The sequence below is a fragment of the Lycium barbarum genome, chromosome 9, assembly GCF_019175385.1.
Source record: "Lycium barbarum isolate Lr01 chromosome 9, ASM1917538v2, whole genome shotgun sequence".
NCBI classification, from domain to species: domain Eukaryota; kingdom Viridiplantae; phylum Streptophyta; class Magnoliopsida; order Solanales; family Solanaceae; genus Lycium; species Lycium barbarum.
This window is the reverse complement of record NC_083345.1, coordinates 107,705,262-107,722,447: the sequence shown is the minus strand read 5'-3', so window position 1 is coordinate 107,722,447 and position 17,186 is coordinate 107,705,262. Positions and strand designations below refer to the sequence as shown.

Below are 17,186 nucleotides of genomic sequence, written 5' to 3'. Positions count from 1 at the left end.
GTATATGTATACTGTTTTTTTTTAGAAACCAATTTGTCTTTCAAGTCGGTGGTGATTGTTGGTGTTAAGACTTAGAGTTAAGTCTTAAACTGCAAGAGTTGTAATTGGTCATGTTGGAAAAATTAGCTTTTGGGCCTAGTACACCCAAAAGGGGTGCTAGCTAATTAGACGGTCCATTAGTTAGTCCAACTCTTAACCCTAACGCTGTATTTAAATATACCACTATGGGTGTTGGAAGACGTGTACTAAAAATCTAGAAACGGCTAGGGTTAGGATTAACTCCTTGCATCACGTAGAGGAAAATCTAGGCTGTCAAAATATGAGGGATTCATCCGCTTTGTGAGGATTCCCGACGACCGATGACACGCGAGTCGTTGTTGCTGCTGATCCGCTTCCGCTATGGAGAAACCCGTAAGTGTCCTAACTAGTATTTTGCGCTTCAAAATACTACATAGGTATCAGAGCTATAGGCTCGTGTTCCGATTAGAGACATGTCTGTAAATGCCAAATCTTAATTGCATTATTTCATGTCTGTAAATGCCTAGTTTTGCATGAAATCTTAGGGCTTTTATAGGTCTCATCGAGAGCTTTCTGTCGATATGTGGATCATATTTTTCGGCCTTGTAGTTTGTGAGATATCAAATTTAAAAGTTTTAGGGTTTAATTATTACGAATTTAACCCCAAAAAATTAATAAACTAGGTTTTATGCAATTTTTGTGCAAATGTCGACCAAAAAGGGTTAACATAAGTTTTATCTTGACTTATTGTTGTGTGGGACCTTATTGAGTACCCTAACGACTCCGATCAGTGACTCTGTCACGACCCAGCTAGGGGCCGCAACGGGTACCCGGGGCTAACCACCAAGCACCGCTCGTTCTATTGCTCATTTTACTCATTTAATGCTCTTTTCTCTCATTTATACTCAAATCATAGGAAAATCATATTTCATGTGGAAACAAAAATGCTTTTATACACATATGCCTCTCGGCCATCAAAATAATATATACATAATAGCATCTCGTGAGACCATCTAACCCACACTGCGTATCTACGAGCCTCTACTGGAGTGCTGAACATAAGGACAGGACAAGACCCCGTCATGCCCAAAAATATATAGACATGAATATACACAAAAGAATAATCAAGCACCTCCGGAACAAAGGAGTGCTTTCAATCGGCTGACAGCTACTACGGGTCTGGGTCGAGCTCTCCTCCCTGTCTACTTGTGGGCATGAACACAACGTCCAAAGAAAACGGACGTCAGTACGAACATTGTACTGAGTATGAGAGGCATAAACAATGAAATAGACAATTATACAAAGGGAAATATCAATATGAAGCAACTATATCTGACTGTCAAGTATGAAGAAAATAAGTCATGCTGTCTTACTCATACTCATCATCATATCATACATGCATAGCGTATAAGCTGCCCGTCCATATCGGATCGGTGTGATAATCAATAACATTAGCCTGCGTCCAGGCCTCCCGCGTCCGGGGTACCATCTCATGCCGCCCACTAGTGGTGTCTGCACCATTGCCATCTGGCCATGGTGTATAGCTGCCCGCCTTAACGGTGACTGCCCGGCCAAATAGGCGTGGTGTATATATCATTATCATCATAACATGCTTATCATAATATGCTTATCTTATCATAGTACATGCATAAGGCTCGAGATCGACTATACTTTATCGGGGTGACGTAAGGTCGTGATTCCCCGATCTCATTATGGAGCAATCATGGACATTCTGCCTCACCTTGAAGGAATTAGCACATAAGGTGAGTGTAAGCAATAAATAACATCATTATCATTATGGCATCACATATCATATCTCTTATCTTATATAGCCATTTATGGTTATAGGCTTTTAGCTTTCCGGAATATAGGAACTCACGAAGAGGAATGAAAATCATGCTATAGGATTCATGCCATTAGAAATAAAGGACCAGCCTCACATACCTTGGACGTCTAACTAAGCTACCGCTTGCTCGTTCTCCTTCGATATCATGTTTCAACCTTCAAGAGAGAGTTCGTACTAACGTTAGTTGGATTGGCTATAAGAACGGGCTACTATTTCTAGGGAAAATTGGGCAGCACTTCCTTTGTTTATACTACTTTTCCCATATTCTATATCAACTCCCAAACGCTCACATCAACATTCACAACATTGCAATCAACAATCATCATTTATATTCATTGACCACAATCCACCATTTCTCTTCAATTTCTCCACATTTATGGTTATAGCTTACTATCGCGTTTCCTCATATATAATACTTATTTCATGGTCTAAATGTCATTTATAACGTATTCATAATCACAACATATCAACATTCATGATTCAATCCAACCCCTACTCAACCATGGCACTATTCACTCATTTATGACCCATTTTCCATGTCTTTCTATAATTCAAGTGTCTTAGCCTTCCAATACCTTAAACAACATGATATAGTCATGAAACGTACCTTAGATGGTGGTGGAACAAGCTTTGAATGAAAATACTCTTCTAGCACCAAAACCCTACTTCACTTCTTTTGGGTTTTCTTGAGATAGATGAACTTTAGCTAGGTTTCATACACTTTGTTTCATGGATTTGGTGTTATTGATCGTGGATTTCCTTTGATTTTCTTGTGGATGAAGAGTGGAGAATATTCTAGAGGTTTCTAGAGAGAAGTAACGTGGAAATGAAATGAATTTAATGAGCTTGAGTCTCCTTTTAATGACTTAAAATCTGATTTGGAATGAACAGTAGTTGAAGTGCACAGTGGTCGTAAATCCAGTTTAAGGTTCGTATTCTAGTTTACGGACCGTATTTCGTGGTCGTATTTAAGCATAACAGAACCAGAAAGGTATGCTGGAGATCATGGTGATTTACGACTCAGTTTACGGGCCGTATTTCAATTTACGGTCCGTATTCCAAGTCATATTTAACCATTTGAACATTTAGCAGAAATTTGAAGTTTTGGAATGTTGAAATACGACATGGCAGTTTACGGGCCGTATACCACTTTACGGTCCGTATTTCATCGACGAGACCAAAGTGCAAATCTGCAACTTTTCACATTTTCAGGACCCATAAGTAGTCGTTGTGGAGCGTAACCTATATTTTATTGTAATTACCTTTGAAATCTTACTTAGGGTCGTCAAACGTCGTTCCCTCCTTGTGAAAACATTGTATACTCGTATTCTTCGTTAGTCTATTCACTGTACGTTCACGGGGAAATTTCCGAGGTGTAACAGACTCGAAGCTTCGTTCGATGTTCGCTATCTTAGCATGCTACTAAATGACCATGATAGATTCAGTTTGACGGAGCATGACTAGAAAAGCGAGTTGGATACAAGCCGAGAGACCTGTGAGAAGAGGAAGATCATTAACAAAATCTCATTTGATTTGTGTTGGCTGGTACCGGTTATGACTTATGGGTTATAATTGTGAACACAAGAAACTATGATACATGAGATTAAAGTTTAATGTATCAATGTGATTCAAATTATCTAGGGCACTGAGCATACTTCTTATGATCTACTTGATGATTTTCATGACGATGACGAGAGGCTATATATTCCTAACAGATATATAGCAAAGTGCTCTCATAGTATGTGGTCGCACGGCCTATTTAACCTGTATGAAATGATGTAAAAAAAATTAAAGGAGAATATGTTTTCATTAGCTTGATGAAGCTTGAGCACTCCCTTATGTGTGAGTGGGAGATGCTGGAAAAATTAGCTTTTAGGACTAGGACACCCATAAGGGGTGCTAGCTAATTAGACGACCCATTAGTTAGTCTAACTCTTAACCCTAACACTGTCTATAAATATACCACTATGGGTGTTGGAAGATGTGTACTAAAAACCTAGAAACAACTAGGGTTAGGGTTAATTTCTTGGACCAGTTAGAGGAATATCTAAGCTGTGGAAACACGGGGATTCATCCGCTTTGTGAGGGTTCTCGACGACCGGTGATACGAGTCGTGGTTGCTGTAGATCCGCTTCCGCTATAGAAAAACCCGTAAGTCTCCAAACTAGTATCTTATGCTTCAAATACTTGAGGACATCTAGATATACCATCAGGCATGAGCTAACAACTGTTGTATCAAGGAGCTAGGCTTGTTAGATTGCTTTTATTGCTTTCCTTTATATGTTATGCTACGTCCCAATAGTACTCTTAGATTCGGCAGTTGACTATATGGTCGTGTTAGATCTTGACAGACGTTTTGTTCTATTTTCAGTTGTCCTTACTAGTATGTTTTGTTCAATATATATTATGGTTACTTGTGCATTTCTTTAGTGTTGGTTGCATGATTTGAAATATAATTAAGAGAATTTGATACAAATGGACGCTTAGGTGTCGGTCCCGGCTCACCAAATTTAGGTCGTGGCACTAGTATGAGCTAGCAATATAAGTACTAATTATATAGCATATCATTCTAACCGCTTAATAATAAAGTATATGTGTGTATATTTGGCGCATTTGAAATCTTGAGAACAATAATTGGAAGACAACCCACACTTAAGGAAGCTAACAAACAAAACAAGATTATATCTATGCTAGCTACCTTTTCTTTCTTATTAGTAATAATATATATATATATATATATATATATATATATATATATATATATATATATATATATATATATATATCATTAGATTTGTTACTCGACCATATGCTATGCTCACTTCCATGGAAATCATACATTTGCCAAAAACGTTATACTAATTTAATACGAGACAACGACAACATACATTTGATATCAATAGAAAGTAATCTTGGCCCATTTCCATATAAATATTGTCAAAAGATCTTGGTCTATTTTTTTTTATGTCATGGAAACCTGCAGCCGCTATCCTTTGAGTACGCACAGGGTAAACTCAGCTCCTATGTATAGAAGATCTTGGTCTATACTAAGGAAGATAACAATATTTTTGCATGATTACACCTCCTCTTCTTGTGTTCTTATGGTAAGAAACAATTTGGTAGGAGCAAGTTCATTATATGTGGACTACTTGAAGTACTTCAAGTACATTTTGTAGGAAAATTTGTATGTATATTAAGATATGAACAAATTGTTGGACATAAAATTAAAGAAAGTATTGTAAAATATATTTGTAATAATTGTTGAAGCTAGCTAGGTGGATGTGAATGAGAAATGGAGGGAAAATTCGGATTTGGAGAAGTAACTTTTCTATGCTTTTTCTCCCACATTGGTGGTAGAAAGTAACATTTGCGTGCTTATATATAGAAGCACTTCTTCTAGCTCTTAAAGAGGTGAGAAGAGGGACTCCCCTCGCGTTGTCATCGTCGCTTGGCGGATATGGTCAAATGATCTGATTGATAATTTTTTTAGACCAAATTTATTTTATTCATTTTTCCATTTCTGGCGCTAAATTCACAATTTATTTTATTCACAATTTCGCGGAATATTTTCCCTAACAGAAATATTTCTTATTTTCGGAAAAAGTCATGGCCTTTCCGAACAGACACCATACTTGTTCAGAACAAGTACTTCACATGCTATAAATACAGAGGCAATGCCTCATTTTTCTACTACTGAAATTTTCGAAAATACAATCTGCATTCTGGCATTCTGCATATTTCTTACAAAACAAAACTGAGTCAGTGTCTTGTGTGATTCGTTGCCATTTTTGAGTTCGTGTGAAGTCAAAGGCATTTGAGGTACCGCTACATCTTTGACAGGTTTATCCGTTTTATCCTGGGAGGAAGTAATCCTTAACCTTGGGTATTTGAGGGGATTAAATTTCTTACGGACACACAGTGAATTCTGTGGACTTGGATATTTAGTTTCTGAATATTTTTATGGTTTCCAATTTCTGGTTTACTGTTTTCGTCATTTTCTTTTCTCATTTTATTGAGATATTGTTTCATTGTTTAAACCTTCTTTTACTAACGTCGTTTGTTGTTTTGAGCAGAGTCTGGACAACAATAATATGATTTGTGAAAAGTGAATTAATTTATTGTAACATCAAAGCTTGAACAACACAATCTTTGAACTCCAAGGAAATGTTTGGAAATGGATTAGGGTGGAATGAGAGGAGAATACAAAATAATCAAGTCTTTGATTTATTCTCGACTATTTGGGATTTGATCAAGGAGGAAACTATCATCTTCATTCATAGAATGATAATTTTATGCCAGAAATGTGATCAGTTGCTTTAAACCGACCGTCCTTTTTCAAGGTCGCTTGGTGTAATTTCCGAATAACTAAAAGAGCATTTGTAATGGGCTAAATTGTGTTTGAGGTAGAAGATTCCTAAGAATCACTTAAACGACTAGTAATAAATATATCGAGTGCATAATTGTATGCATAATTGTCTTTAGAAAAATACATGTTTTGAAACTACGTAAAAACTACTACATTATTACTCCTATATCTCTACAAGGAACAGTTTTTGTGAATCTAATGTTGCACTTGACATTGCGGGATCTAAAGAGCGTGTCTTACAGGACTCCAACTTCCAGGTAGCACAGGGCAGAAAACTTCTACAAGTAACAAAAAAGATGAAGAGAAATTTGCAAACAGACGCAAAAAAACAAAGAATGGGATTGAAAGACGCAAACAGCTCTGAAAATTCACTCAAGTTTCTTGATTAATTCAAATAAAAAATCCTCAAAACAAACCAATGAGATAGTCTAAGCTTGTTTATCAAAAAGCAGCCAGCTAAATAACAAACAAAAGTGTGGCGGCTAGAAAAGGCAGGGAAAATGGGGCAAAGATAATCTGAATGATCACCAGATATCATCGTTACTTTATTAGGAATCAGAAGATAGCTCGAAAAAAGGAAGATCTCTACAATTCTGGCTTCATGTTCTCGCATTCCTCTCGTATTGACTGGAAAAGTATTGAGGAGAGGTATCTTTCCCCATAGCTTGGAAATACAACCTACAAGAATTGTTGAAGAAGTTCAATGCATCTAAACAAGTGACTGCCCATGATATTTATGTGACAATGTGTCATGCAACTAACTCAAAGGAACCTTTTTTTTTTTTGTTTTTTTTAAGAAAAAATGAAACTCAAAGGAACTTTTTAACAATGCAGAGCTATTAAAATCTAGAGATAATTACACTCCAATACCTTTAGGTGATCTAATTTACAAAATAGCCAACAACTATATAGGTTATGTATGTCAAGTACAACTATACATACAATATACATAATAAGTGTATAAGTTTTGTATATTTCGGTTAGAATCCGTAATTAATTTTGGCCGACGGGCCAAAAATGAAAAAAACCTTAATCCTACCAACTTCAGGGAAAATGCATGGAAAGATGATTTACTTTGTAAGAAGTGAAGGGAAAAACAAATACTAAAGTTTGATCAGGTTAAAGAAAAAGGAAATGAAGGAGCACGGAGATGCACACGTGTAAGAAAAATGCAGAAATTACGATTGAACCTACCGCAATAAGCTTCCCTGCATTCTCAGGTCTCTTCCCAACCTGAATGGCAGCAAGTGCAGCTGCTCCGGAAGAAATCCCAACCTAATTATCACAAGTAGAAAAAGATCATTCACTTATTCAAAAAAAGTAGACAAAGATCATTCAAGTATTTCAAGAAGACATTATATAGTGAATTAGATGGCAAACGCAATTTGGAATGACTATCATACATTTGAATCCTAAAATATCTCGATTAACAAATCATTCAGCATGGTTCATAGAAAGATACATATACATTAAAATTGGAGCATGAGAAGTTGCAACTCAACCACTAATAAGGTTTCTATAATACATCCACAATCTGTAACAAGGATGAATTAATGGACATTTGAAGCTTATGTTCATTTAAAACTCTCTCAAAAATCAACTTATACGAAGATTGGTAAGAAGCACTAACCAACAACCCTTCTTGTAGCGCAAGTTGCTTTGCAGTTTCAACAGCATCGTCACTCGATATCTGAAAATTCAAGCAAATGAGTAAATACACTGGAAGATGACAGAGATTTGTATTTACTTCCTAATGAGTACTGGAAGAATAATACACACATCACAGCCTTGTGAAAATCATAAGGAGTAAAACATGCATCTGGATCAAATATTCTAACAATACCAAGGAAAAGCAAGTCTTTTTTTCATTCTTCTTCTTTTTGTGTGGCCTGGGTTTTATGACGAGCATAATACAGAATTTTTTCTGGTATACTTTTTTACAGAAGGACATCCAGATTTAAACTCTACACCTACATTGGATACACAAGTAATTCACCTATAACTATGGGAGCAGAACTTACAAGGAAGAATTCTATATTCAATATCAGAATTGCATAGGCTTATACAATATCATATAGTTGACAATCAGGATAACTTGTTCCCTGACGGAATTTAACAAGAAAAATAATGCAAATACAGTTCTTTGAAAAGAAAGGTAGGGTATATGATAACCTCTACAATTTTGATAGGAGATTAAACTAGGGATAAAAAAATGTTCTAGCTGAGTAGCACAGAGTGGAACCATGCCAAATGAATGAACTATAGCTACATAAATTGTGGAGACAATTGCCAGGCTAAATGGTTAATAAAGCTGAATGAACTGTTCGACAAGCTAAATGTGCTCAATTAGTTGATATCTTGGCAAAGTATGCAATAGATTTTGCATCCTGCTTTTACCACATGAAAAACAAATAAGAAATGTCATTTCTGCAAAGCAGATAACCTTCCAATGTTTCCTTACAGGTGCAGCTGTGGAATGTTTCTTCCTACTTATAAAATGTTAATGAGTGAAAGACAAAATTTGATGATACACTCCATTTAACTTTGATTCTAATGAAAGTTCCAGGATAACCTAAGGGAAATGGGAGATAGTGTTGCAAGGGAAGGCAGGCTTAACATATTGAACGAGTGTCCAAAAAAATATTTTGCCCTTGGAAGCCAGAAAAGAAGGTAAGACTACTTTGAGATGGTAAATTGGTGCACCACAATAGGAATATGGGTTCACGTTCAATTACAGGTACACCAACTTTGAGTCTTTGAGATGACAAAGTTCTTAGCCATGTTTATCACTGAAATGACTATGTGTGACCCATGAAATCTATTGTAGTTTATAATTCTCACAAGTTTAAAGAAGATGAAATGACATGTTTTTAATGGGATAGATTAGAATGTGACCTCTATCACTTCATCCATAACATCTTGATCCAAGTTTCCTGGAATAAAACCTGCTCCAATCCCTTGAATTTTGTGAGGGCCTGCAATTTCACATTGCAGAAAGTAGAACAAGACAGGATTTAACTTCAAAAGCGCAAAGTCAGATTAATATCTGAATATCGTCTTACCAGGCTTGCCCCCTGATAGTACGTTACTTTCTGTTGGCTCCACACCAATAATCTGATAAAGGCAACATAAAGCAATAAAAAAGAGTATGGAGTACTTAATATCAACTGCATGGAGATACTTTCTCAGCACCATCCCATGTATTTTTCACATCTTATAAGTCAGTGAACTGACATACGCATGAACTTTACAGCTACACTTATAGAATGTACTTTTTTTATCCAAGCAACATCAATACCTTAATGTTTGGATTTTGCTCTTTAAGGAATCGGCCTGTTCCTGAAATGGTTCCGCCAGTTCCAATGCCTGCAACAAGTATGTCTACCTTGCCTTTTGTGTCTTCCCAGATCTCTGGACCCGTTGTTTCATAGTGTATCTGCACCATACAAGCAAATAAAAGTCCTAATGTGAAAACTCAAGAATAATGTCCACTTCACGGATTTTTTTTTTTAAAAAGGGAGGGGGGTGGGAATTAAACACATTCCTATCCCATCTTTTTAATATTGGAGAATTTTTTGTCTTTTCAACAAAAAAGGTTCAACAAGCCTCTTCCGAATTAGCAGTCCCAATTATCTTTCCTATTCTCCAGCGAATAGCCCCTCTCTATTTCTTTCTCCAGCTACTGGTCCGGTCTATTTCTTTCCCCATCAAACCCCTCCTCCCCATTTTCTTCCTCCAGGTAACTTCTCTCCTTCCTCTTTATAATTTTTTGATAATAGAAAAGAAGGAAGCATTGGTTTGATTTTGAATCTTTTTGGTTGCACTAATAGGAAGCCATCAAAATGGCTAAAATAAATGCTTTTACATTCAACTTACATGCTAAACATATGAAAGTTCAGCTTACAATTCAGAGTAAAGAAGAAATCAGTAACTGCCAGAAACTAATATTTGACTGTTAATCACGTTACAGTTGGATTTATAATCCAGCATATGTCAATTACTTACTGATTATTTGTGGCAGCTTAGTACTCCAGTTTTTTTTGTTTTTTTTTCTTGTTGAAAGTTAGTGTTCGATAAACTATAGTAGTTGTTAATAAAAACAAGTACTAAAGAAAAGAAAATTTCTTTTGTCTTTTCACTTAAAATCTAAACCCACCATCAGGACCTTCTTGCCTTCTCTCTAATAAACCCAATTGGATTTTCAACACAGACAAAACCCTAACAACATGAACAAGAGTACAAGATAAGAAGGAAGAAAGAAGAATGAAGAGCTAGGGAGATACAGAGTACTGATTATTGTCAAAACATTCCTGGAGCCACTGTCAAAGGTGATGAGATAAATGTGCAACACCGTTCTTGTGAAGATGAAGAGGAAGTTGGGGGTGGGTCGAGGGAAGGAAATTGGAAGGTGAATTTCCCGCTGAACATGGCGGTCACTAAGGTTGAATGTCTAAGAAAACGTATTAGGGGTGACGAGAACCGAAAGGACATGAACTTTAATTACTTCAATTGCTTCAGTTAACCTTTTCCTTTAAAACAGCTAATTCTTGCTTACATTCTCTTTTTCATGTAATTACCCAGACAAGATTATATGCAAGTTTATTATGGTGAAGAAAGGAGCTTGTCTGCTGAAGCTGTGTTGCTACTGGATCGGGAGAATAAAGAGATTTTGAATAATGACGAGTTGCTTACAATTTCCTCTTTTTCTTTCCTGTTTTACATTAAAATAACATAATTACCTATGACATCAAGGCACTTTAAAGAAGTGGCATGGGTACTTTGGATAAATCAAAAATGTATATGGTTCTAACCAACTGCTTCATGTCGTAGGTTAGCAAAACCATGAAGCAGAGCATAGTTAGAAAAGTAAAAGCTTTAAGTTCAGAGCATAGTTAGAAATCTACTCTGACACTCATATAGAGTTCTTTTAGTCGCTACTCTCTCTAACAATTACATTAAATATACAATGATTGGATTGGCAACATGAAGAATTAGTCACCACAATCACCATCAGGAGTTTAAATTGATTAAGAGAAATTGTAGAAGCCATTAATAAAAATAAAGAGTGAGGTGTTAGGAGAAGAACCTTGGGGTTGGCGGGATTGTCGAATTGTTGAAGGATATAGGCATCTGGTGTGTTACTCAATATTTCTTCAGCCTTTGAAACAGCTCCTTTCATCCCTTTAGCTGGATCAGTTAAAACAAGTTCGGCTCCAAAAGCTTTCAGAATAACCCTTCTTTCAAGACTCATTGACGCAGGCATCGTTAAGATGAGCTTATATCCTCTGGAAGCAGCAATAAAGGCAAGCCCGATGCCTGTGTTTCCACTAGTAGGCTCCACTAGGACAGTCTAAGATAAGTACAACAACAATTAAGAAATAAGAAAAACAATCAAAAAGTAATTCAAACAAATTATTAATTTGCACAAGGAGCATATGAGCTATGAGAGCCTACAGTTAATTACATGCATTATCTTATTATGGAGTTATGAACTATGTACTTTTTTTTCTAAGTAAGAAATGGACTATGTACTGAAAAGTAAAATATACCAGGAAGAAGGAAAAATGACAATTTAGTAGACAAGCACACACACAGAGCCTCAGGAATGTGCAAAGGACTTCCAAGTTCATCATTAAAGCCACAACCTTTAGATGGGAATCAACGCCATCATGCTCAAAACCCATACCAAGTGGCCCCAGTAAAGTCATCATTTTCGAAACCAAACCTAATGGCCTACCAGACATAAACAGCCATCTTGGAAGACCCAAACAGATGAAAGCAATTTGACTATACTAAGGAAAACTATGATGACAAAATCAGAACAAAAAACAACTAGGTTCTATCTGTCCTCTTACCAAAAAACCTTTTGGCCCTCAAAAAGAAGGGAAGAACCAACTCTGGTCAATCAGATAAACGACATTCAGTGATACTAATATCAAGTACAAAATGACATAGGTGATATTCTTATGGCTACAGGTCATAATTACACGAGAGGCTGAGATTATTAAAATGCATAATAGACTTTAATCCAACAGAACATTCACAGTATGTTAAATAAAGAAATTTTTAAGCATTTGATCCATTGATTCAGAATGATATATGTCTATACCAAGAGAGACAATTAGCTTATCGACCAACTTACCTTCCCCGGAGATATAAGTCCCTTCTCCTCGGCATCAGTTATCATACTCAATCCTATCCTGAAATGCAACAGAAATGCCAATCAATCAAAAACTATGTCTCAATGCAATACTAGTTGCGTAGGCTATATGACTCCTCTAATCGTAATTAGACTGTTTTTACATTGGCAAGAACCTAACACAACGTTCATTAATTCATTCATGAAAGAAAAGATAAGTATACTGAACCAATTAAAAGAATTTTTCAGTTTAAAATTCTAGGTTAAAGGAAATTCATATATTGCAATACAAACAAAAAACTCCCTCACCTGTCCTTAACACTGCAACATGGCTCCATAATCTCAAGTTTAGCAGCAATGTTTGCAACACAACCCTTAGCGATGGTGTTGAGGTAAACCATTGGTGTGTTCCCAATAAGCTGTCAAATAATATCACAAAAATAAGCATTACAATATGAAGAAACAAATAGAATAGAGAGGGGCAACCAATATCAACAAGAACTATATGAATGTTTCCTGCTAATCGTCTTTCATACAAATCAGATTTGGAAATATTGTAACGGACTAAAGTTAAGTATAGCCATATGTTGTCATCAAAGAAATATTGAGACTTCGTTCAGAACAGTTTGTACATTAATAATCAAAGAAGCCTAACTTTTCTTAAATATCCATGTCACAGAGCTGGAAATTAACAATGGAACATAGGATAATGCAACAGCAACATCAACAAGCTTGTGATTACTTGAGAAATACAGGAAGCAAACTATCCGCCAGCCGGCAAATTTTATAAGAAAACCAGACTGGAGAAATATAACTGAAATAAGCTAAAATAAATGCCAATTGAAAAGCCAGACATTAATATCGTAAGTTTCACTGACACTCTCCGGAAATGAGACAAAAGGCTGAATACTGGAAAATTGTATAGCCATGTCATAACTAAACAGAATTTGACAAGAAAATTAAGAGTTTACACTTGGGGGTGTTCCATATGACCCCGGAAAAATGTTCTCCTCGCTGAAATCATTTTGAACGTTTGAATCGAAATGTGGAAAGGTAAATACTTACTCGCACCAGGTGTTTACACTTAACTAAACATATAACCTTAAGAATCAACAAATCAGAGTTAAAATGCATATCACTCAACCATGGTTGTGTTTAAAAAATGTACTATATACAAGACATAGACCAAAAAATTGAATTGTGGATATGTTTTCCGGCAGAAATAACAAATATTTCAAGTCTTATTTGGTTAGTCCTTATCACTTGCTTCATTCAACACATTATTTTTGATTAAGCACCGGGTGTCCGGGTCTCTTTGAGCCCCGACTAATCCCGGGAGTGCACAGGCCCTCGGCAAGGAGTTTCCCGCAAGTGCACCACGGGTAATTCAGGGTTTTACCCCAGTCCGATGGCCTCAGAAATTATTTGCACCCAGTGGGTTTCGAACTTGAGACCTTGAAAGGGAGCAAACCCAAGGCTCAAGCCAATTACCACCAGGACAGGGTTCATTCAACACATTATTGTTAACCATTAATATCCAAAATTCCAAACATTATCAATATGCACTGTACTAAAATATTTCCACGGAAAACATCTAAGTAACCCTGAATGAGAATATCCCTAACAGAGTCAATTCATCAAACACTTGTCAGACAAAAAGAATTATAAAATTCACCTGTGTAACATCTTCAGCGATGTTAAGGCCTTCAATTTCAGTGGGTGATTTAGTTTGCACAGACACCGCTTTGCAAACAACACGAGGGAAATTAACCTTTCTGTTGAACTTGGAAAAATTTAGTGTATGAGACCTTAAAGGGCAAATTCGGAAGAGATTATTAGTTTCAGACTTGGTGTTGCAGAGTGAAGTCAAGGGATTGTTGATGATAGATGCCATTCTTGCTAAAAAGATTTTATCTCTATCTTCCCCTCTTTCTCAGGGTAGATACGAAGCACAAATTGTCTAACCTTGTTACTATATTTATCTCTATATCATTTTTGGAATTTTCCTCAACATATTACACGTGCAAATAAATATTTTCCTCTTATTATTATTGTTATTATTAGAATAGATTTACTAAATGCTCTCATATTTGTCATGTTTCATTTTTCCAAAGTTAAATTACATTAATTTTGATCAACATTTTAAGATATTGTTTTCACCATATATTACTATAAGAAGAATTGCTTATTATACTTTTCATGTAGTGACGCAAAAGCACTTTAGATAGCAAGTAGTTGAGGATACAGATTAAGATAGAAGGTTAGTGAGTATGAGAGAGTTGTTTTGTGTGTTTAGTTATACTAGGGGTCGTAGTACTTCCCTTTAGCTTATTATCATTTGATTTCAGTTACTATATGTTGTTTGTTGTTTGTTTTTTGATGATCGTATTATTTGTTGTAGTACTGTTTCTTTTCCTGACTGATTTGACTTGTTTTCTACAGTTCTTTGCAATGATTGTTGCAGTGACATTATTTATTTTTTGAGTGTTGCTATTTGGCACAACTCTACTTAGTGGTTTGTTCAAAAAAAAATTATACATGCACCTAATTTAGTTATTTGGTCAACCTATATATACGGTCTATCATTACAAATTACAAGTTAATGTACCCTATAAATATTTTTAAACAGTATAAAAAAAAGTCCTATATTACATACAAAAATGGTCTATTTTTTTTTTACTAAATTGCATTTATTTTATATAAAAAATGATTGAATTGAATCAAAATTTAGTAAAAATATTTACTCAATCCTATATTATATTTAGCTAAATTGAAGTAATTCAACATTTTAATTACGATCAATCATAGTGTTGATTACTTGTTTCATCCAGTTTTTGTCATTTTTTTTTTTTTTTTGTAAATTGATTGAATTAAATTAAAACTTGCTAATTGTTCCTCAATTATATCTAATACTTATATAAATTCTTGCTAGAATAAATCTTTAATTCAAAGTCAACAATAGTGTGACTACTTGTTAAACTCGCTATTTTAAAAAAAAATGATTGAAGTAAATCGGAATTTGCTAATTGTTATTCAATTCTATCTAATACTTAGCTAAATTGAAATAATTCAATGTTTCCATTAAAGTCAACTCAGTGTTGACTAATTGTTACATTCACTATTATTTTACTTTCTTAAATTAATTTAATTAAATCAGCACTTACAAAATATTTATTCGATCCAATCCTATCTAATGCTCAACAAATTGAGATAATTCAATGTTTTAATTAAAGCCAATCACAATGTCAACTACTTGTTACATTCAATTTTTTAATTTTTTTTTTAAAGTTGATTGAATTAAATTAAAAGTCGATAACTATTACTCAATCATATCTAATACTTAGCTAATTTGAGATAATTTAATATTTCAATTAGAGTCAACCATGGTGTTGACTGCTTGTTACATCCTTTTAAAAAAAATGATAGAATTAAATCAAAACTTGCTAATTGGTACTCAAATTTATCTAACTCTTAGAAAAATTAAGATAATTCAACATTTCAATTAAAGTCAATCATAGTGTTTGACTACTAGTTATATCCACTTATTTTATAAAAAAAAAATGATTGAATTGAATCAACACTTGGGAAAATTTTTACTTAATAATGGTTGATGCTTAGCTAAATTGAGAAAATTCAACTTCAATCAAAGTCAATTATAGTGTTGACTACTTGTTACGTCTCTTTGTATCGTTCCAATTTTATCGAATGTCTACGAAGAGACACCACTTGTTACATCGTCTATTCAAAAAAAAAAAAAAAAATCAAAACTTGCTAATTGTTATTCAATCATATCTAATGCTTAACTAAACTGAGATAATTTAACATTGCAATTAAAGTCAACCATAGTGTTGACTACTTGTTACATTCATATTTTAAAAAAATAATTGACTTAAATCAAAACTTGTTCATTGTTACTCAATCATATCTAATATTTTCCTACATTGAAATAATTAAATATTCTAATCAAAGTCAACCATTATCATAGTGTTAACTCTCGTAACATCCACTATTTTTGTTTAAATTGAATGAATTAGATATGAACTTGCTAATTGTCACTCAATTCTATTTAATAATTAACTAATTGAAATAATTCATATTTCAATTAAAGTCAACGATAGTATTTTCTACTTGTTACATCTACTTTTTATTAATTGATTGAATTAACTCAAAAGTTGCTAATTGTTACTCAATCCTATACTTAGCTAAACTGAAGCAATTTAATGTTTCAATTAAAATCAACCATAGTGTTGACTACTTGTTACATCCACTATTTTATTGATTGAATTAGATCTAAACTTACTAATTACTACTCAATTCTATCGAACTTAGCTAAATTGAGATAATTTTTATGTTTTAATTAAAGTTAATCATAGTGTTGACGACTTGTTACATTCATTATTTTTTTTAGAGTGATTAAATTAGATCAAAACTTGCCAATTGTTACTCAATTTTATTTAATACTTGACTTATTGAGATAATTCAATTTTTTAATTAAAGTCAACCATATATTGACTACTTGTTGCGTCTACTTTTTTATTAAAAAAAATTTGATTGAATTAAACCAAGAGTTGCTAATTTTTACTCAATCCTATATAATGCTTAGCTAAATTGAAGCAATTCAATATTTCAATTAAAATCAACCATAGTGTTGACTACTTGCTACATCTACATTTTTTGTTTAAATTGATTGAATTAGATCTAAACTTGGTCATTGTTACTCAATTCTATTTTATACTTATCTAATTGAGATAATTCAATGTTCCAATTAAAGTCAACTATAGTATTGACTATTTATTACATCTACTTTGTAAAAAAAT

General features: G+C 34.3%; 1 protein-coding gene across 2 annotated transcripts; it reads right to left on the bottom strand.

Annotated features, from left to right (window-relative positions):
- Positions 1-6,589: 6,589 nt before the first annotated feature.
- On the bottom strand, positions 6,590-14,329 carry LOC132609306 (cysteine synthase, chloroplastic/chromoplastic). 2 transcript variants are annotated; one of them, XM_060323216.1, is made up of 10 exons: positions 14,045-14,329; positions 12,679-12,788; positions 12,373-12,430; positions 11,317-11,580; positions 9,529-9,666; positions 9,293-9,344; positions 9,126-9,175; positions 7,861-7,920; positions 7,425-7,505; positions 6,590-6,908 (listed from the first exon to the last, which is right to left on the bottom strand). In XM_060323216.1, the coding sequence occupies exons 1-10, from the start codon at positions 14,261-14,263 to the stop codon at positions 6,816-6,818; spliced, it is 1,125 nt and encodes a 374-aa protein (XP_060179199.1). In that variant the 5' UTR covers positions 14,264-14,329; the 3' UTR covers positions 6,590-6,815. The 2 variants fall into 2 exon arrangements, with proteins under 2 accessions (XP_060179199.1, XP_060179198.1); XM_060323215.1 differs by having other exon boundaries at positions 9,126-9,205; positions 14,045-14,328.
- Between the last annotated feature and the right edge of the window lie 2,857 nt (positions 14,330-17,186).